The following is a 22,479-nucleotide window of genomic DNA, read 5'->3' on the forward strand; positions in this document are numbered from 1 at the left end:
TTTCCAGTGTGTTTTCTTGGTATGTGTGGTGCTAGGTGTTGGCTGACTTTGTACGATGGAAGGGAATCAAAACTGGTGTCCAACCATCCATATTCACCATCCAGCCAATTGAATACAACAACAAAATTCTTTTCTTTGATGGTCCCGCATTCTTGGAATGGTACAATCTAAGTTTGGGTAAGATAAATAAAAACAGACGATTCAGCTTATAAACACAATGGCACTAGAAGTCTGTTTGTAAATTCATTTTGTTAAGAACTACAAATTCACTTTTACAACCTAAATCACAATGAGTAAAAGTTTAAAAGTAAAGGTGTGTCTATTATTTACAGATTAAGTTCCAAAAAATATTGGATATAGTTAACATAAAACAAAAACTTTGTAAGACATTTTATTAACTTTGAGCTATTTTCAAATTAAACCTAATTTAAAACGAGTTAAAGTAAAAATATGTTGACTCATTCCAAAAAGATGTGCAGTGTTCCTCATCTTCTTGTTGATCACTGATACTGACCAATGCCAGGCATGAGCTGTAAATACAGCGGAAGTCAGCAGAATTGAGCCATACCTCAATTCTATTCTGTTTGAGTGTATGATACTGCCATCTATTGGTTGGGTATTTAAAACAGGTCAAGTTCGCTCAGTTAATGACAAAATTGATACAGTTATTAAAAAAATAAGCTGGAAAGTGTATTTCCACATTTGTTTTAAAAAATTTTATCTCCACATTTGTAACACAAGGAGCCAGTGTATAACATTTCTGTTGCTGAAGACATTTTAATAACCTTTACCTTATTCTTTTAAATGAAATTTGTTACATAGGATACCATAACAGATTCTAACTCTACAACACACAAAATACCAGTAAACCATCCAAAGAAAAAATCCTTAAGGAAAATTTGATATCATTTCAGAATCTTTATATCTCACCTGCTCTTTTTATGAGTCTAATAACAGGGTCATAACAGTAAGTCTGAAACTTGCTCTCATGTCTTCATTAAGTTCAAGTAAACATCTACATGTGAATGCCTCCTTATATGTTCACATTCAAACTAGTTTTTTGTTGACCAGCTACAGGAAATTATGATTATATTCATGCTTTGTGTTTTTCATTCACAAATGAAGGCATTTATATGGTCCATTGTGAAACAATGTGTGTGCCAATGCAAAGCACTTCAAATACTGTAAATTATTATGCTTTTGATATTATACAAACTTACAAAAGAAAAAATGGAAATGTAGCCTTCTACTGTGAATTTGCATTAATATCAATAAACACATTAAAAATAGATTCCCTTTATGAATGACACCTTATTTCCAAGTTGTGTTTTAAGTCCCTACAGTAATATTGTGCATTATTCATTTAGGTCTGTTTTCCTTTAAAATAAGCACAATGAAAAGGGATGAATCATGAAAATGCAAACAACTGTATTTATGAAGTGCAAAATGAATAATATAACTTATTGACTAAACTGATGGGAGTGTTCAGCACCCTTGCTGATGTGATGCCTCATGGGTGCTCCATGCATTGCATGTCGATGTATGAATTTCAAAGGCCAAAGATACAAAAAAAATTTAAATAATCTTGAATGCCTGTGCAGTAAACAAAACCATGCAAAAGCCTGGTGTCCAGAAAAATAGGGGCAGGAATGGGCAGCACAGCGGTACAGCAAGTAGCGCTGTTGTCTCACAGTGCCTGGGTGGTGTGAGAGGACATGGATTCGATCCCTGCTCAGTCCGTCCGGAGTTTGCACGTTCTACCCGTGTCTGCATGGGTTTCCTCCCCCAGTCCAAAGACATGCTGTTCAGATTCATCGATAGGGAGTGACAGTGTGTTACACTGATGTATGGATGAGTGACCCATTGCAAGTAGTGTACAGAACAGTACAGTGTAAGGGAGCTTGGTGATTAAGGTGTGTGGGCTGACAACACTACATAGAGTTTATTGCAAGTTGCTTTGGAGAAAAGTGTCTGCCAAATGAATAAATGCAAATATGCAAGCAGTTACTATGTTCTATGCTATGAACATCCAGGGAGAAAGGGTTACCTATCATTAACGGTAATACAACATTATTGGTTCAAGCAGGTGCACAGGCAGGGTTTGCACCCCTTGTTGTTCTCCACTGCTTTCTTACATCTGTGATTTTTATCAAATTATGTCAAAAACACAAAAGACTAGTTGGATGTATTAGATGTCTGAATCAGTTATAACTGATCTTACAGGACAACACTGCTGTGGAGATTATGAGCTGCATAATAGTTTATATAACTAATTCATCTCTCTCTCGTTGAAATCAAGCTGCACCTGCACATACTGTCATTCCCCTGAACCAGGGATGAACATATCAAATTAACTTTCAACATATTTTACCCTTAACATTGCTTAAACTCGCAACGCAAATAATCAGAGATATTCAGCTATGTGACACATGGGAAATTACAAGTTTTTTCTTTCAGTGAATTGACCTTTACTGGAGCATTGGAATGAGCTTTTATATTTTCTGCGCTAGTCTTCTACCACACATTTAGCCTGTGTTTTAGGGCAGTTTTTTTCCCACCATGTGTAAACTTGGATCATGTACACTGTAGGCATTTTGTAGTGTAGTTTATTTCTCATAACACATAAAATTATTAGATACAGTTGTTTACCACAATATTTAATGTAAAGCAAACATTAATGTACAATTTATTATGAATAAGAAATTCAAAAAGAGAATAATCTTGCACCTCTTTGCACATTCAACAGCAGAATGTGTGTGGCAGATGTTGCTCCTGACATTGTCTAGGGTGCTCTCTGAAGACAACACATATCCCCTTGCCTATTCGAGTGCACCCTCTGATGATGATGGTTGTGGAATCAGTTTTCAGCACATTTGTGGACCATTCTTCTAGAAGCAGATACAGGTTTTTCATTTTCATTTAAGCTGGAGAACAACCTGCCAGGGAACAAACGGAGAAACAGATGGAATGAGAGGAACTGCGACTTAGAGCAGGAACAAGCTGTGGTAATTCACATTCTGAAAGCTGTGGAAGTCATTTTTGATAACTACTAAGCTTGGCAGATGACACTATAATAAGTAGCTCAAAGATCCTTCCTTCCACTGGTTAAAGTTGTACAGATAGAGATGTGATTAAAATTTAAAGTGTCTTTTTGTTTTCTAAACTTGCTTTTCACCCCTAAATTTGACTGCCTAACAATGGCTGGCTTGTTCTTTCAATGAAACCAGTGTGTGACTTAATGCTGCAATCAAGACTACTGGGAGAGAAGGCAGCCAACAATTGGCTGGATGAAACTGGAAAATATCTAAAATGTAGCAGTGCAAACAAATCACTTGAACTCCTGTCAGTCTGTGTGTTAGCATGGCAGGGTAAGAAAACTGATCCCAAGGATACATAAAAACAAAGTATTACTGCATTGTTTATAAGTGGAGAGATATGTATGCATGTGTATGCACTTGCATTTGTTTGGAGTTTAGAATTACCCAGAAATTTTTAAGTTTTTCAGAGAACTTATACTTTATCAAGATAAATTCATTTCAAAATATACTCAAGACATCATTACTAATGTTGCAAATGGCTGTTGTGGCTTGAAATTACTGATTTATCTTTTATTATTTACTTATGACTGTAAAGCCCCATATTCAGCAGCCATTACTGTACTATCCTAATGGTAAACTCTAATAGTAATGGTGCAAGAGAAATGGTAATGGTAGAGAAACCTTTATAATTGTGTTAGCACAGCTGAAACCTGTTATTCTGCTCAAGAAAGAAAGTAAATTGGCTTTCCTTGGGTTGCAAGGTACTGGCATTCTTAAAGTTCATTTCCAGGTTCAAAAATAGTCAAAACAAAACATGCCAGTCTATTGCTATTTTGCAAAATGAAGGTTATTCCATCCATCACACTGTCAGGAAACTGAAGATTTCATACAAAGGTGTCTACTACTGTCTTGGGAGAAGAGGGCAAACTGGATCCAACCAAGACAGAAAAAGAAGCAGAAGGCAAGGATGTATAAATGCACAAGAGGATAACTACGCTGGAGTCTGTAGTGTGAGACACAGAGACCTTACATGTCCTCAGTTGGCTACTTCCTTAAATAGTACAGAGGACATACCAGTGAAATGCAGTCCAAATATGCAGTCAAATGACTCCAGGATGCTGGCATTAGAGCTACAGTTTCAAAGAGAAAAAGATTAAAATGGGCAAAAAAACTGACGCTGGATGGTGGATGACTGGAAAAAAAGAGTACTATAAATGAATAAGTCCAAGTCTTCAGTATTGCATTGTCTTCCCATAAAGATACTGGGGCAACCAAAAATGAAGCTTTGCAGTTATATTATTATTATTTATTATTATTTTTTTTTTTTTTTTATTTTTTATAGAGCGGTCTTCTCACCCAGTGACACATATGGAAATAATAAGTTGTAACATTAGTAATGATGTCCTGGGTATATTTTTAAATCAATTTAACAGTACTATGACAAAAAAGTTATCAATTCTTCCAAAAACATGAATATTCTGGGTGATTCTAAACTTTTAAAGGCTCATATATGTACACTCTTACCAGAAGATGCAAAAGAGAGGTAGGAAAGAACTGAATGCCAGTCAGGATGTATAAAAAAACTACCAGCTAATTTATAACTAAGAAAACTGATAGAAAGCTGACATGCGCCTGTATCTCCATAGTATGCTTTAGATGCTTTGAACCAATGCTCACTAGCTGCTCACTGTAAATACAAGATTCATTTAAAAAAAAAAATTAAAAATAATAACGTAGCATTGTTTTTCTATGTAAGTCTTCTGCTTAGCATTCAGTACATCTGATCTGTAACTTGACAACAGGGCAACAAATTAAATCTGTTGCTAAAATAAGCCATTTTATTTACATGTCCCAGGAGACAGTTAAAATGCAAAATAAGTGTCAGAAATGATGAAACCATCTAACTGAAATCTCAAGGTTACACCAGCACAAATGGCATATGCTCCTGGTGTAAGTGAGAGGAGAAGTGCTTGAGAAGTGCTATTTTTATTTCTCTCCAGAAAATGAAAGCTTTTATCTGAGAAGCAGTCTTAAAAGGCTGCATGTCCCTCAGCATCCAGGAACAAAACTTCACACTCGTTCAGAGTCCACCTCAGACCAGTTTGTCTTCACAGGATATTCCCTGGGACATCTTATCTATGTTTTAAATGTAAGGCCATTCCAGGCACTTGGACTCATTTATTCTGAGGATATCACATGATTCAAGGTCGCTGGAATGGGATTCACTCTACCATTCAAAAAACCTTTAACGGAAAGTTTGACTTGTCCCAATCAATTTTTTGTTAAACCACAACCCAAATTCTTTTTTTAAATTATGAAACATAGGCTGATTACACAAACTTGGCAAGGAAATTTTAATGTATGGTCTGCATCATACAGAAATTTCCTCTGTAAATACACTGCATTCAGAAAGTACTCAGACCCCTTCATTTTTTCCATTTGTTTTATGTTGCAGCCTTATACAAAAATCACTTAAATTCTTTCCCCACATCACTCTAAACTCAATAACCCATAATGACAAAGCAAAAACAGGATTTTAGAATTTTTTACAAATTGATTAAAAATAAAAAAAAAAAAACTGAAATATCAGTTTTTATTTTTAAATCTGCAACATAAAAAAATGTGAAATAGTAAAGGAGTCTAAACATTTTCTGAATGCACTGTATGTGGAAGACCAAAGCGTTACCTTTTCTTCCATTTGAAAAAATTAACATTTGATTGCATCATCTGCATTACAATCCAAAGGAATTCCGGAAAATCTTGACAGCTTTCTGGTTAAATTGGGCTGTGTTCATTTCTATGAATTCTAACCTTTTGCCCCCAATTTATATATTTGGGTGCATTCTTGGTATACTATTTCTTCCCTTATGTTGGCATGACCTGGTACTGTTCATAACACTAATGAAAAAACTTTTGTTTAAACATCTGTATAAAAGCCACATTCTTTGGGGGAACTTCGGGAGTTTCGATTAGAAATCTCCGCCCCCGACCCCTTAAATTGCATGGAAGCCATCTACCCTGTTCATTGTGCATTATATTTTCCGTTGGAGGTCTGTTGCTGCTGTTCGTGGTGTTTCAGATAAGTGTAGCTGTTTTACTACCGTTTTTTCCCGACGCACATTCCTGTTGTGTAGCTGTGTGGATTAATAGACACAATCGGTTGTATGTCTGTGTAGTGGTGTGTGGTACTTTAATTAATTTGTTTGTTAAATAGTATTTAGAAGTTTGTTAGGGTGCACGTTCTCCAGAACATTTCTGTGTCCCTTAGCAGGGAGTGGGCGTGACTCTGTGGATCGATTAATCGCGTCTGTTTGGTTGTTTGTTTTGGTCGCCCTTGTTGGAGTAGTTTTGATTTCGATTAGGAATCTTAGCTGGTAGGCATTTAGCCAGGTTTAAATAGTGGCTGGCGATCTGTAGCAGCAGCGGTTGCGGCAGCCTCTTGGTGCAAAGACTCGGAGTGCAAAGACACGGGAGTCTACCTGTGGGAGGCCACCGGTACAGGTGTCTGCAAGGGATCATGCATCCAACATATTGACCATCAAAGTCTTCTATGGTAGGCGAGCCGTGCGACTTTATCACCACTAGAGACCTGGGCGCTCTTGCTGCTACAGTAACCTGGTCTATCCTCACCTGTCAAACCCTCCATCTTGTTTTAATTTCTCCATTGGGACTCGAACTGCCAGTCTACTGTGAGAAAGGCTGACTTCATACCAGCTTACTGCTCCCATCTCTCACTGGACCTCCTGGCTCTAACTGAAACCTGGATCACACCAGACAACTCAGCCACACCTGCAGCACTCTCCACTAACTACTCCCTTCTCTCACACCTCTTGTTCCTCCGGCAGAGGTGGAGGCACAGGCCTGCTCATCTCTCCCCGGTGGGAATACTCTTTTCTTCATCTTCACCTGCATGATCTGTCCTCATCTGAATGGAATGCTGTCTCTATCACTGCCCCAATCACTCTTGTTGTGGTTGTTCTTTATTGCTCTCCTGGCCCTCTCGGCTGCTTCTTGGATGACCTTAACGTCTTGTTGAGCGCTCTGCCTGTGATCAACCGTCTGATTTCCTCACCCGGAACCATCTCCTCGATGCATATTAGTCTGGTTTCAAAGTTGGTCACTCCACTGAGACGACCCTTCTGGTGGTGTCTGATATTCTCCCAGCAGCTAGAGCCGCCTCCCTCTCCTCGGTCCTCATCTTCCTCAATCTGTCTGCAGAATTCGACGCAGTCAACCACTGGATTCTACTCTCCTCTCTTAATCAGCTTGGGATTAAAGGTGCGGCACTAAGATGGTTTGAGTCCTACCTATCTGATAGATCCTATCAAGTGGTCTGGCAGAGCTCTCGTTCTCCTCCTCTGCCTCTCTCAACCAGTGTCCTGCAGGGCTTGGTATTGGGTCCTCTTCTTTTCTCGATCTACACCTCCTCCCACAGTCCGGTCACAGCCTCCCATGGATTCAAATACCACTGCTATGCTGATAATACTCAGCTCTTCCTCTCCTTTCCACCTGGTGCGTCAGACATCTCCGCATGCATTGCTGCCTGCCTGTCGGACATCTCCTCATGGATGTGATCACCACCTCCAACTCAACCTCTCCAAAACAGAGATTTTTCACCACCCAGCTGGTCTGTCCTCCTGTCACGATCTGTCGATCAAACTGGACAACCTACTCATTTTGCCTACCTCCTTTGCTAAGAGTCTGGGAGTAACGATTGACACGAGTTTGTCTTTCTCTCAGCACATCGAAGCCACAGCCTGGTCCTGCAGATACATCGTGCATAATGTTCGTAGGATCTGTCCCTACCTCACAACTGACTCTACCCAACTACTTGTCCAGACATGGTGACTTCCTGTCTGGACTACTGCAACTCTCTTGTGTGTGGCCTTCCTGCTACTGCCATTAAACCTCCACAGCTATTACAGAATGCTGCTGCACGAGTTGTGTTTGATTTGCCAAAGCGTTCCCACTTATCTCCTCTCTACTCATTTCTCTGCGCTGGCTTCCTATAGCTGTCCAAACCAAATTCAAGACCCTGGTTATTGTCTACAAATGCATCAGTAGAACTGCTCCCAGCTATTTACAGGACTTGATCAACCGCTACACCCCAGCCACACCCCTTCGCTCGTCTAATTCTGCTCGCTTGCTGGTCCTGCGCACAAAAGGTAAAGCACAGAGGTTCTCATTTCTGGCTCCATTGTGGTGAAATGATATTCCCCTCTCACTCAGAACTGTGAAACTCTGTCTGCATTCAAGAAGGGTCTGAAAACTCACCTTTTCCAGACCCATTTCGCCCAAGAGCTCTCCAGCTCATATACGGTGTAAATGTTCATGCACCATAACTTCATGGGCATCCCCAGATAAGCCTTTATTCAGCCGCTGCTCCGGCATTATATGTGGTTGTTTGTGTATCTTATAATATTTAAAAAAAAAAAAAAAAAATGGTAGAAGGGTATCATCATTTGTCTATCCTGTGTTTTATGCACCTACTTGAAAGATGAACATCGGTGCAGCAAGCGGAAGGTAACGGACTAGGTTTACTTGAGAGTCACATGTCTGCAGCCATGTCTCTTTCTCTTAATGTAATGCATAAATTGTACTTTTGCTGAGATGTACGTCGCTTTGGACAAAAGCATCTGCTAAATGAATAAATGTAAATGTAACTTGATTCTTGAGAGGTGAGTGTATTATACAGACAAGAAGAGAAAACAGTCAGCTGCAGGGGCTCTTGCATAACAAAACATGGAATGTTGCACTTGTAAGCACTTGAGACACGGTGGAGCAGCTCCGGGCAAGCTTTAACATGGCATCCCTCGACAGAAGTGGGTCAATACCCAGCACTAGAAGCATAGATTCGAACAAGATCCCAAACCTGACCGCCATAAAACCCTCTACAGGCACTCCATTGGCCCTGCGTTGTTGGGCACGACACAATGATTCAAACCTCTGCTTCCCTTTTCCTTCCTTGTTTCAATGTGTGCTGTAGGTGTAGGCAATAATAGGAAGCAGTCCTCAAAGGAGGCATGTTGTACAGGATTCCCAGAGTTACAGCACAAAGTTTGTGAACCCTTTGACATTTCCCAGATTTCTGCATTAATTACTCATAAAATCTGGTCTGAGGTTCAAATAAGCCACAATAACAGACAATCTGCTTAAACTGATTAGTTTACATGTGATTACATGCAAATGATCATACTTCTCATCTATATTGAATACATGATTTTAACATTCACAGTCCAGTCAGGAAAGAGTGTGTAAACCCTTGTATTTAGTGACCTACTTCAGCAGCAAAAACCTCCATGAAATGTTCCTGTAGCTGCTGATCCGACTTGGTAACAGCAAAAGGGTAACGGCAATGGACCTGCAGAAAACGACTGAACTTGTCATAGTCTCTGCTGATATGCCCACTATATGGAAAACACTAAACAAGAAAAGTATTCATGGAAGGACACCACAGAGGAAACCACTGCCATCAAGAACAAAAAAAAAAAAAAAAAAAAAAAAAAAACTGCTCTATGTCTCAAGTTTGCAAAAGACTACTTGGATGTTCCACACTTCTGTGGACAGATGAGATGGATGTTTGGAAGAAAAAATGTTGCACACCAGCATCAAAAACTCATTGCAAGTGTGAACCATGGTGGAAGGCGCATCAACAGTGTGGGGCTTCAAGAGAATGTCATCTCTTGAAGTTTGATAGAAGCTGGGTGATGCACAAATAAATCCAGAACAGAACAACTTAAATAAAAGAAAATTGCAAAGTCAAGAGTTCAGACCTCAATCCAACTGAAATGATGTGGCACAACCCAAAGACAGTTTTGATGTAAGGAAAAGTTACAGTCTGCCAAAGATGTGTTTGCTGTACTCTCATTATACAGCTACTACCTTCTCAGATGCCTTCATACTCAGTTTCATCTTCCACTGAGAGGAAAAACCTTCTATTATTGTCTCTAGAAAGACAGAGAAGTACATTTCTGCCTGTAGAAACTGAAAAGCTCTTTGTACCTTGTTGGCAGCCTCCAGTGTGCTTATCAGGGTGTGCAGCTCCTCTCGGTTCATCTCCAAGGACACTGGCCTCACTACACCGCCTTCCTTCACATCAAGGCTCAAGTTCAAAAGTGGCATCTGGAGTGAAGAGATTTTGTCGCTGGACAGAGCCAACTGTGCAAAAGTGAGAAATGGCAGAAAGGGATGAGGTTAAGTTATGTTTGTTATGTGAACACATCATTTGTCCACTGGACATTCTTTGTAGTCAAAATAAGAGGGGTGATATTTCTTTCAAATTCATGCTAGTTCGAGGTCATCAATGCTTTAGAGGTAGCACAAAATTTCAGAAAAAGACTGACCACTTCTAAAGTATCCTTATGAATGAAGTCCTATGTTGTGAACAATACTCAAGATTCAGTTCCCCTCTTAGAGAACTGTGTTTTACTAGCTCATTTAAAGGAGTCACATGACCTTCAGTCAACACTACTCACAGTGAGTCATTGAGCTTACAGTATCATTGTCTCGAAATGTAAGCTTGTTCAGTGACAGAAATGATTAATTCTGGTGACGCTCCTCTTTGTCTGTTATACCGCTCCTTGGTGCAGCTCATATCAGATCAGTCTCATTTCTGCACCCTGGTGTCCTGTCCATCTAGGCATTTTGTCCTTGTGTATCTACCCAGCGGTTATCCTGCTGCTCTACACAATAACATTTACAAACCGCTGTCAGAGGTGACAGTGAGGTCTTGGTGATACGGCACTGCAAGACACCCTTTGTAAACACACTGCACCTGAATCATTACAGCCAAAGAAATGACTGCAATTTCAAATGTAAATCACCAGTGTTAGGGGCTAGCAGCAGCACAGCAAAACCCCTGAATGACAAATGAAAACACAAGCATGTCATTAAAGACAGGGGACAGAACAGTTGATTCATGTTTAAGTTCCCACCTCCAGCTATCAGTGAGCTGATCTGAATGATCATCAGGCTGGCTCATCCTATCAATTAAAAACACTGCTGGTGCTAAAACATATTTCACACACAACCCCCTTCTCCAGAAAATTCTCTAGAAGGCAGAGAAAGGAAAATGACAACCCGGTATTAGCACCGATGTGGAAAAACAATTATTTCTTCCTGGATTTGGTCTAGGATTATGGCAGCCTGTTTAGTGAGGAGGAAAGTTCATTTTAGCTTCTTCCTGCGTGTCCCTGAAAGACCGGAACATATCCTCTGTCAGAATAAACGTTTTCCAAGATCAGTCCTGAAGTCTGAAGTCCAGCAGTCATAAAACGTGGGTAAGTGAGCCGCACTAAGGGCCTTATGTGGTTTGTGAAACCAGAGATCAAATTAAAGTATGTGTTGTATCTGGGAAAATTTCTAGGGTGCTTGCATGTAAGAGAAAATATTTCAAATAGTTTAATGAAGGCTTAATTACACTGTGATTTGCATGTCTGGACTTTCGATAAGCAGGTGAATGCATGGTAAGAAATGGTATGGAGTAGGTAGGTAATATCCTAAACAGCATAGTATTTAAAAAATAGACTGCCTAATTACAGTTTGCCTTTGCAGGTCTTTACCAGTCTAACATGCCAATAATCTGATTTTGTTCAAACAGTTAATTAGGCTGTGTAAATTCTAAATTCATTTCTTAGATGTGAATGAATTAAACATGCGTGTTTGAAAGTGTCTAATTAAACTTAGCATGAGAGCTGAAAATATTAGTCTCTGAATATTCACCAAAAAAACTGGTAAGAATCTTACATTAACCTTGAACCCCCTCAGGGCTCAGTCTAATTAGAATGTATTGAGTATTCCTGCAGCACTAAGTAGCCTCCGCTGCTGTAGGTTAATAATCTTTTTCACTTGATTATACTCCCTTGTACTATCAGAAATCACCATTTTCAAACATTTCACCTAAACTAGCTAGTTGAGCAGTCATTTGCCCCATAAAGATGTCTAATTCTGCAACAGAAGAAACTGGCGATCCTCATATTTAAGAACCATATCACCCTTCTAAGTAATTGTGAAATGTGCCTCTGTGTTATTATGATTATTGCTTGGCAGCATTGGTGAGTGACCAGATCAAGCCTGAGGAATTGCTCTTTAAAACTACATAAATGATATAAAATTAAACATTTTAGATAAAAATTTGTTGCATTTTGCTATTTGTTAATAACAGCTACTCTGCTGCTCACATTACTCCTTGTTCAAATTCTGTTGAATTTCTGTTTCTGAATCATAAAGAGGCTAAGAATTCCTGTCTGACTGCTGTGGAAATTGCGTTATTTATAGATGAGTTAAAACTTGTGGTCCCCTTATTGATACGACTCATTTTAATTTTTTGGATAAATGTATTGTCTTTAGGGGCACGGTGGCGCAGCGGGTTTGGCCAGGCCCTGTTCACTGGTGGGTCTGGGGTTCAAGTCTTGCTTGGGGTGCCTTGTGACGGACTGGCGTCCCATCCTGGGTGTGTGCCCTCTCCCTCAGGCCTTGTGCCCTGTGTTGCCGGGTTAGGCTCTGGCTTGCCGCGACCCTGCTTGGAACAAGCGGTTTCAGATGATGTTTGTGTATCGTCTTTAATTGTGTTCTGATGTAGAAGGAGGATAGAAATAAAGCCAGAAAGTATTTGCAGCGTAAGAGTGTCTGTGTGTTGTCTTTCCCATGCATATAGTCACAGATTAGCCTTTCTTGTTCAAATAAAACTGCATTCATCTGTGTCAAGGTGTCAAGGAAGGTGCAATGAGCACCAATTGATTAAACCATAGTACTGGCATTGTTATTTTGTGGCCCTTTCGTTATTCAGATTATGAAAAGTACTTTCTATTTTCCCATTATTTCAACAGGATTTAATAAGAGAGCAAGTGGCGAATTCTTTGCCTGTTTGCAGTATAGTTTCTCTCTCTCTCTTTCACACACACACACACACACACACACACACACACACACACACACACACACACACACACACAGTCTGAAACCGCTTGTCCCAAGTGGGGTCGCGGCAAGCCAGAGCCTAACCCGGCAACACAGGGCGCAAGGCCTGAGGGAGAGGGGACACACCCAGGACAGGATGCCAGTCCGTCACAAGGCACCCCAAGCGAGACTTGAACCCCAGATTCACCAGCGAACAGGACCTGGCCAAACCCGCTGCGCCACCGCACCCCCCATGCAGTATAGATAAAACAATTGAATTTGTGGGGGTAGGAGAGGTTAACACTACGCAAGAGTGGACGTGCATTGGTAGGTGGGGTAACACATGGGATTGGAAGCTACTGGCTGATGTGGGTAAACAGCTCCAGGTACCACAGGTAAGTATGGAGGCAATCCATGATGGTTTGAGTTTGTGAAGGTGGTGCATTTGCAGGTATGCATCTTGCGAAAATCCAAGACTCGGTTGGATTTGAATTTCTACAAAAAATACCTCCTCCCTCAGCCCTATCATCGCCTCCCATGGATTCAGATACCACTACTATGCTTATGATTTCCACCTGGAGCAGACACTGCCATGACCATCACTGCATGGACGTCTGATCACCACCTACAACTTAACCTCTCCAAAACAGAGATCCTACACCTCTCAGCTGGCCTGTCTTCCTGTCATGATCAAACTGGACAACATTTTGCCTACCTCCTCAGCTAAGAGTCTGGGAGTGATAACCAACTGAAGTCTCTCTTTCCCTCAGCACATCACAGTCACAACCTGGACCTGCAGATACATCCGCAGGATCCGTCCTTACCTCACAACAGACTCTATGCAACTATTTGTTCAGGCCATGGTGATATCCTGTCTGGACTACTGCAACTCTCTCCTGTGTGGCCTTCCTGCTACTGCCATCAAACCTCTCTAGCTGATACAGAATGATGCTGCCCCAGTTGTCTGACTTGCCGAAGTATTCCCATGTATCTCCTCTACTCGGTTCTCTGCACTGGCTTCCAACAGCTGCCCAGATCAAATTTAAGACCGTGGTTATGGCCTACAAATGCATCAGTGGAACTGCTCCCAGCTATCTACAAGACTTGATCATCAGCTACACCCCAACCAGACTGCTATGCTCTTCTAGATCTACCCTCTTGGTGGTCCCATGCACGGAGGTTCTCTGTTCTGGTGGAACAACTTCCTCATGTTATTCAGAACTGCTGAATCTTTGTCCAAATTTAAAAAGGGTCTTAGAATTCTTAAATTTACTTGTTTAAGTTACAAATTACTGTTCCTTCTTGTTGAGAGTTGTCTCCCTACATAAGACCTGAGGAGGCCGGCCAGCAGTCACAGACGCACACCATGCCAACTGAAGATGACCAACTACCATGATGGGCTAGACGTACCATAATGAGCTGGGAATTCAAGCAACCATACAGCAGCACTATCAATATTACCTGTAAACTATCTTACAATTCTTATTTAATCTAGAATGCCCAGGAGGGGTGGGCAGCCACTGGCCCTTGAATCCCCAGTGGTTTTTTTTTTTCTCCCTCATTTTTGACTGGGAGTTTTTGTTCCTATCCTCTATGGCCAGTAGGCATACTTATAGCTCTATAAAAGCACTATATTTTGATAGCTGGTAGTCAACTGTCTTCTTTGTTTCTTTATCTGATGTATTTATTTTTCTTGCCTTATGCCTATGTTAGCACTATGTCTCACTGTGTGAGAAGAGCACCCTGGAAAAATAAATTGAACTGAATTGAACTTCTGGCCAGCTGAGAGTCCAAATTCATGAAGACTAAGTGACACACTCACTAGAAGGTACAGACTGCTCCAATCTACTTGGTGGAGACGTGGAGAGAGGGAAACCATACCTTAAGCTGCCAGTCGAAGTCCTGCAGCTGAGCAGAACACACACAATTTGTTCTGTTCACCAGAGCCAGTCGTATATCCTCATGTCGGGCTTTCAGGCATGACAGGATGGCGCTGGAATAGCTGCTGTCAAGGTCTGCCAATGACTCCTTCACCTAAGTGTTAAATATGATGTTCACAAACCTTGTCCAGTGTCCAATGAGGGCTCTAGTGTCTGTGGGTTACTCTTTGCTCCTTCACTGCAGAACACGCCTGATTAAAGTCATACATGCAAAAAAGTGATTTTGCAGATTAAACTAAAAACATATGCCAGCTAATAAGTTTTATTGTTTTGTGTGATGTCTCAGGTAAATTGATTGCTGAGCTGGTGAAACAAGATAAATTTCTGTGCAAACAGACAATAAAGTGTTATCTTATCTTATAATGTCCCAATTGGAAAATGTTTTCACTTTCCATCCAGTATTCAACAAAGAACAGCACAATCTGTAGCCTTCCAAGGACACTGCTGATCTTATGTGACAGAAGTTACAGCACATAAATCTCTAACAGTCAGCTAATTAACTTCTACAAAGCAGCACCTGAGAATCAAACAAAAACTTGGCTAACTTTAGCAGTTAGCAAAAAGCAAAACATTATGATTTCAGCTCCATCATCTGTGTCACCAGGCCTCAACAAGCTATCACCCATTGGAAAGAGGTCTCCTCTAGAAATGTTCTACCTGCATATTGATCACACAGCTTGTGTACCTTCTTCCGAAATGTAAAGAGAAATGCCAATTTACAGTAATTGCTTTGATGCTTAATGTATTATTACTTTAGCACATTTGAGATTTATAATGAGTGGCAAAGTTTTACCAGTTTTACCATTTAAAAATAGTACAGTAGTAATATCATAAGTAAAGCTCTCATCATCCTAATTTCATTTGAGTGCTAAGACCACCCTTTCACAAAATAGCATAACAGAAGAAATTTGAATTTATTCTTTGGATGACTGCAAGATATTGGCAACTTCTTTTTGATAGTCTGATTCTGTGGTCCACAAAACCATAAAAGTTTTGACTGTTAGCCATCTTCATTTCATTTCAAGTTCCCCTCTTAGGATGTAAACCAGGAACTTCTGGTCACATTACCTTCCTGCCTCCTCTGAAACAAGAGTTTGTTGCAGGGGTGTACGTGTCCAGAAGTTTCTCAGTTGTATGTAGACTCCAATATTTCCAGCTGCATTAAGTACACTTCACAAGGCATGTAATCCATCCATCAGTTACTAAATCAAATGTATATGAATGTTTATAATCTACACAGTTCTGGCCCTCAAACGCTACAGTTGTGCAGCTCTAGTCTAGAGTTTACAGTTGACTTTGTCTATGATTGGAATTAGTTCAGAGGAAAACTTTTGAAATGTAAAGACATTTTTACGACATCTATCATACAGTGTGCCTATAGACATGAAGGGCTGTGGGTCTACTATGTGGCAACATGGGATCCTGCTCACCTCTTCTTCTGAACACCTCCTCCCAACAGCAGAGCAGAACAGGACAGAGAGGGTGTCCAGCAGCTCCATCCACTCAGTCACAGTCCACCTGCTGCCATAGTCTTCCATCTGTGGCTGGTTTCTTCCACACAACCCATCCACTACCCTGTGCAGGAACTTTGGGAGGTGGTGATTAGAAAACTTGATTTCTTCCATAACTAAATAGGTATAAACTTGAATTACACTACAGTGATTATTATATATATTATTAACACCTTCAAACAGGAATGCAGCATGTCCCCAACAATAGCAGGCAGGACAGGTAGCATAGTGCTGCCATATATTCAAAAGACCCAGGTTAAAATCTTAGCTCCAGCTGTAGTATGTTTGATCAAGGTAGTCAACTCTGAATTGCTATGTCCATAAAACATTACCCAGCTGTATAAATGGTTACATAATTGTAAGCAGCACTGTAAGTCACTTTGGAGGAAAGTGTCAGCTAAATCAAATTTACTGTACAATGTGCTATGCGGTAAAGCAAAAAAGTAAACTTTGTGTGCCTATTCAAGCAAAATCACACATTTTAATGGATAACAAAATGATGCTTTAATATTTCTTTCCATTTGATATTTCAAAAACTAAAAAATGATACTCAATATGAATTTTAAGTCAGCCTGAGTTTTGTATCACAAAATGTTTAAAAATTAAAAAAACTGAAAAATTCTATTTGCATATTTATTTTATAAATATGCTGTTATTTTTTACTATGCTGTTTGCATATTTAAGTTGTGCAACCAGTTGGTTACACACAGATTTGATCAATGATTCAAGTTTGTGATAGACAGGTTAATCACTTCCCAATTTATTTACAGTTGTATCAACATGGCGGGGGTGTGGTGGCGCAGTGGGTTGGGCCACAGTCCTGCTGTCTGGTGGGTCTGGGGTTCGAGTCCCGCTTGGGGTGCCTTGTGACGGACTGGCGTCCCGTCCTGGGTGTGTCCCCTCCCCCTCCGGCCTTACGCCCTGTGTTGCCGGGTAGGCTCCGGTTCCCCGTGACCCCGTATGGGACAAGCGGTTCTGAAAATGTGTGTGTGTGTGTGTGTGTGTGTGTGTATCAACATGTTCACATAAAGTCTTGATAGATTTAAATAACATCTGCTACATAAATAAATAAATGTAGATTTACAATAAAGTGTGAACAATTATCGAATTAGGAAAACCAGTAAACCAGGTTGTCCTACACAAATAACAGTAAAGCATAAAAATCACCCCACTACTTGTAACATACAGTGCATCCTAATCATTATTTTATTAAGAGAAAAGTTATAAGGTATAGAACTACTACATTAAATTGTTATAAAGGTACAATATTTTCTATGTACTTCTATAAAATATATTTATTTTTTTCAGCTAAAACAGTTCTGAAAGTTTAAGTACTGCATAGAGAAAATGTAACATCTCATACAGACAAACATACAAACTTGTTATGTATTAGATATATGTTTCAATGTAAAATATTCATAACAAGTAACTCCAGAATATTGTTTAAAATTGTAAATACTTTTTGTGGACTGGCTGAAATTGATATTTTTACTAACAGGATGTCTCACAATATTCTTAAAACTTGCAAAATGGTAGGCTTGTCAACAGGAAAATGGAAAACTGATTGCCAAAAGGCCATTCTATACCTGCTTAGATATACAGTAAACAGTAATAACAACAAATATAACCATACTTTATTAATCCCTGTGGGGAAATTCACTCAGGCTACTGCATGCATGTCTTTGGACTGCATGTGGAGGAAAACCACATGAACAAAAAAAGAACATGAAAACTTCACAGGGACTGATCAGTGATGGAACTTGCATTCTCTTGCAGTACTCAGGCACTGCGAGACAACAGTACTATCTTCTGTGCCACCATGTCAACACCAATAATAATACCTAAAACAGTAATATTTCCTGTGATATGATTTGTGCTGAACTATGCTATGCAACTCCTATACAACACAGCTTGAACATGTCTTTGGTGTGACAGTTTCCGAATGCTGCCGACTCTCACCTTACAATGCACTTGTTCCACTTCACAATTTCCATCTTTATTAATGGATGGAGAAAATGGCTCCAGTCTGCATTAATTTGGAATATACATCACACTTGACACTCTCCAGAAAAAATGGAAGGAAATACTGTCTGGTCGCACTTTTATGGTCCACATTAGTCTCTTAAATCAGGGACCCCGATATCTTCCACACATAAAAATGGGCTTTGACTAACACAGGTTTAAAAACCAGCCAGTGAAACAGAGGACAGCTTTGGTCAAGAATATTTTATCACAAAGAAAGGTATGAATGGTATTTTAGTCTCTTGTACTCCATGATGTGAAATTAATTTATTCAGCCTTTGTGTAACAGAAGCAATTTTGTTGTGCAAATCTGAAAGCAAATAGTTTGTCTCGCCACATTAATTCACTGTCTGCTCTTCTAAATTCTCACAAAGAATAAGTTGTCAGATCATATCTACCAAAACACATTATAAACTTGCTTGCAATTACGACTCAACTACATGTTTTTCATGTTTATACCACTTTATAACCGCAACAGCAGCAAAAACAAAAGCACAATTATCCAAAATAATTGATACATACAAATAATTCATACAATCCTGCAGAAAATGCCCTTGTGTGAGTCTTTACATGACAGGAACAAGGATTACCAACATGGAATTTTGCATACATTGAATTTTACTTATTTCAACCAATTTGTGTATTCTAAAAAGTGATAACCTGTGGTTGAGTACGAACAGCCGGTACGAGGGAGTTGCTCCCTCAAGTGGAGGAGTTTAAGTATCTCGGGGTCTTATTCACGAGTGAGGGGAAAAATGGAGCGGCAGGTTGACGGACGGATCGGTGCGGCGTCCGCAGTAATGCGGACATTGTACCGGTCTGTTGTGGTGATGAAGGAGCTGAGTTGTAAGGCGAAGCTCTCAGTTTACCAGTTGATCTACGTTCCTACCCTCACCTATGGTCATGAACTCTGGATCATGACCGAAAGAATGAGATCGCGGATACAAGCGGCAGAAATGAGTTTCCTCCACAGAGTGGCTGGGAGCACCCTTAGGGATAGGGTGAGGTGCTCAGTCACCCGGGAGGAGCTCGGAGTAGAGCCGCTGCTCCTCCGCATCAAGAGGAGCCAGTTGAGGTGGCTCGGGCATCTGTTCCGGATGCCTCCTGGACGCCTCCCTGGGGAGGTGTTCCAGGCTTGTCCCACTGGGAGGAGGCCTCGGGGCAGACCCAGGACACGTTGGAGAGACTATGTCTCCCAGCTGGCCTGGGAACGCTTTGGGGTTTCCCCAGAGGAACTGGAGGAGGTGTGCGGGGAGAGGGAAGTCTGGGGGACTCTGCTTGGACTGTTGCCCCCGCGACCCGGCCCCGGATAAGCGGAGGAAGATGGATGGATGTTTTACTGAAGCAATTCATGTTTAAGTGCCTTTGGCAAGTAGTAGAAGTCCCTCATGGACATAAGCACTGATCCTTAACAGCTGCTTTATCAGATGAGATGGGTTACTACCATATTTCTCAAAAATACATATAAAGAACACGAAACAGTAACGCCACTTGGATAGTTCTCTTTAATATATAAGTAGCTAAAATTGTACTAGACTGTAAATGGGGTGACGAACACATATTGGCATTGGAAAAGTAAAAACTGAAATTTGATTACATTTAGTAGAATAACAGCAGTAGTATTAGTATCAGCTGGCCTTTTACAGGTGATGCACAAAGAATACAATAAATTTAACATCACCTTTAAAAAAAGAACAAGCTTTATAAAGAATATATAAAGAATTTATATAATTTATAATGAATTTGCATTGCACTTCCATAAATATCCATGAAAGCAAGAGGTCTTTTCACAGGACAAAATTACCACTAAGAACAACATGAAAGAAAAAAAAAAAGCACTCAGTAACCTTCGCCATGCCAAAGAATATACACAGTAAAACAAAGACCAGTGTTAGATATCCTTTCTCGGAAGATACACACAGTATTGCAATTAAAACATTGCACATTCTTCCCTTCTAAGGCCTGCCTGATGTTACTACAACCTTTATTTGCCCATTTTCTTCCACCTGGGATTGTGCCACTACCCATTTTGACTATAAAATACTAAAGGCCCCTAGTGTCCCCTAGTGTTGAAGGGGCTGAATGTGCCCCACCACTATGAGTGCTGGTGCCTCACAGTGCCCGGGCTGTGCATTTTAACGTGGTTTTTAATCCAGCTCAGTCTATGCAGAATTTGCTTGCACTTATTGTGCTCAAGTGATTTTCTTCCTGGTGCTCTGGGTTCCTCCCACAGGCCAGAGACATATACTTCATGTGAATGGGTGACTCCAAATTGCAATTAATGTGTATATGGGTGACTGAAAGAGTGTGTACAACTGCCCTGTAATGGACTGGTGCACCATCCAGAGTGCACCATAACTGGACCACTGTAAATCCTGCATTAGGACAAGTGGTTATTAATGAATGAACGAACAAATGAGCACACACAATATAAAAAGTATGTCCCTACACTAATTTAATCCTAAACTCCATCTGTGTTAAAAATGTTCTATGCAAAGATCCTTAAATACAAGATCATAAAATATGTTGAAATTCAATAACAGCCACTGAGCTATTTAGGTGAGGCACAGGAGACTGACAGAGAAGAGGTGTCATGAGAACCCCCTGTATGTAGTCACTTTTAGTTTGAATGTGTAGAATCAAAAACAACAGGATAGCCAAGGACTTTTAAAAAACAACTTTAACATTAAAAAAAAAAAAAAAATTGTTGAGTGTATGTATACAGTAAGACAGACATTCTGCTTGAATAATTCTGGTTCAGTGATGTCAGTGCTTCTTCTTAAAATTCATTATTCACCACTTTACATTGCACCATTTTATACTCGTCTTGTGTCGTATGACGTCCCTTGTAATAATAAGCGGGATGAATAAGAATAAAGTAATCCAATCGCATCTACCGCTGCCCGCCTGCCCGCCTGCCTGCCTATTCAGTGTAAAAACCTTCCCTAGCGTGCAACCAGGACTCCTCTCTGGGCACTTTTAATATATCACTCTGTACTACGTAGTAGACTAAGTAGTGCACTGCGGTGTGCAGTCTGTTAGTGTAGACCACCTAAAATCTAAATTTAGTTTACAGAAAATAACAAAATATCACTAGCCCACAGAAAAAGAACACTGAAATTTGCAATGTGTTATTTACTTACTTTGGAGCAATCTGCAACGGGCAATTTTTCAAGCAATTTTACTGTCATTTTGTTCCCGTTTCCTTGCAGGAAGTGGAACCGGAAGTTGCTATAGTCAGCAGATCTCAATACGAAACACGTGTCAGGGCACATGATTGGCTGATGCTCAACGTGTCGCTGGTTTGGAGTGTACCGTTTACAGTGTAACGTTAAATGCCCGCGCTCTGCGGTACTGTCTGTAATACTCTGTAGATGATTTCGAATTTTATGTATAACTACAAATGTTTGCTCAGAAATATTGATGACGGAAGTATCATCCAAATACGGTTTCCAACCCAAAAGTGAACACATTACGCGTCAACGTTAACTGTTGGATCTAAGTCTGCACTAATAGTCGCAGATATTTTTCATTCCCTGGTCGAAATCAGGTTTTTAAGCCATGCCTATTAAAGCACTGTTCTGACTTTTGATTGTAACGCAATAGAACAATGAACATCCAACCGTCGTAGTGAATAATACGACACCAGACGAACTGAACGTAGAACAGGATTTTGACACGGCCGATCAGTCTCTGTGGGTGAATTCTAGCCAAGCTTTCATTATGCTTTGATTATGTTTTCAGGTATTTTTTGGATAACTGTTTTGTCACACAAACCAATAGTTTAGTAGTATGAAACCATTTAAATTTTTTCTTTGATATCGTCGTCTTGTTTCACACTCATGTTGTGTTACGGCAGTCTTACAGTTTCTACTCAGTCCTCTTAGGTTTCAGTAATAATATACAAAGGTTGTGGACTGGGTTAATGATCATCAATATTTTTCATTGTTTAACACTCTTGGGTCACGGACGCAGCCTGCCCACAACGGAGGCTGAACAGAACTACGCTAATACCGCAGTGATTCCTTCCTCATCTTTGTATGTCGGTACAAAACACCAGGCAAACAGAAG

General features: G+C 40.2%; 1 protein-coding gene across 1 annotated transcript; it reads right to left on the reverse strand.

Moving 5' to 3' along the window:
• Nucleotides 1-1,823: 1,823 nt before the first annotated feature.
• On the reverse strand, nucleotides 1,824-21,624 carry commd8 (COMM domain containing 8). The gene is made up of 5 exons (XM_018766048.1): nucleotides 21,552-21,624; nucleotides 16,306-16,461; nucleotides 14,817-14,969; nucleotides 10,041-10,196; nucleotides 1,824-2,936 (listed from the first exon to the last, which is right to left on the reverse strand). Exons 1-5 carry the CDS (start codon nucleotides 21,597-21,599, stop codon nucleotides 2,916-2,918), a joined length of 534 nt encoding a protein of 177 aa, XP_018621564.1. The 5' UTR covers nucleotides 21,600-21,624; the 3' UTR covers nucleotides 1,824-2,915.
• Between the last annotated feature and the right edge of the window lie 855 nt (nucleotides 21,625-22,479).

Source organism: Scleropages formosus, chromosome 8 (assembly GCF_900964775.1).
Source record: "Scleropages formosus chromosome 8, fSclFor1.1, whole genome shotgun sequence".
Taxonomy (NCBI): Eukaryota; Metazoa; Chordata; class Actinopteri; order Osteoglossiformes; family Osteoglossidae; genus Scleropages; species Scleropages formosus.

Bases quoted from the DNA above. Each gene is read 5' to 3' on its own strand.
- commd8 (XM_018766048.1), bottom strand. From the start codon at position 21,599: ATGACAGTAAAATTGCTTGAAAAATTGCCCGTTGCAGATTGCTCCAAA. The intron at 10,197-14,816 runs GTATGGTTTCCC...ACTTTTGCACAG, and splicing joins ACTTCGACTGGCAGCTTAAG to TTGGCTCTGTCCAGCGACAA. The intron at 2,937-10,040 runs GTACAAAGAGCT...GTTCCCTGGCAG, and splicing joins CACTGGAGGCTGCCAACAAG to GTTGTTCTCCAGCTTAAATG.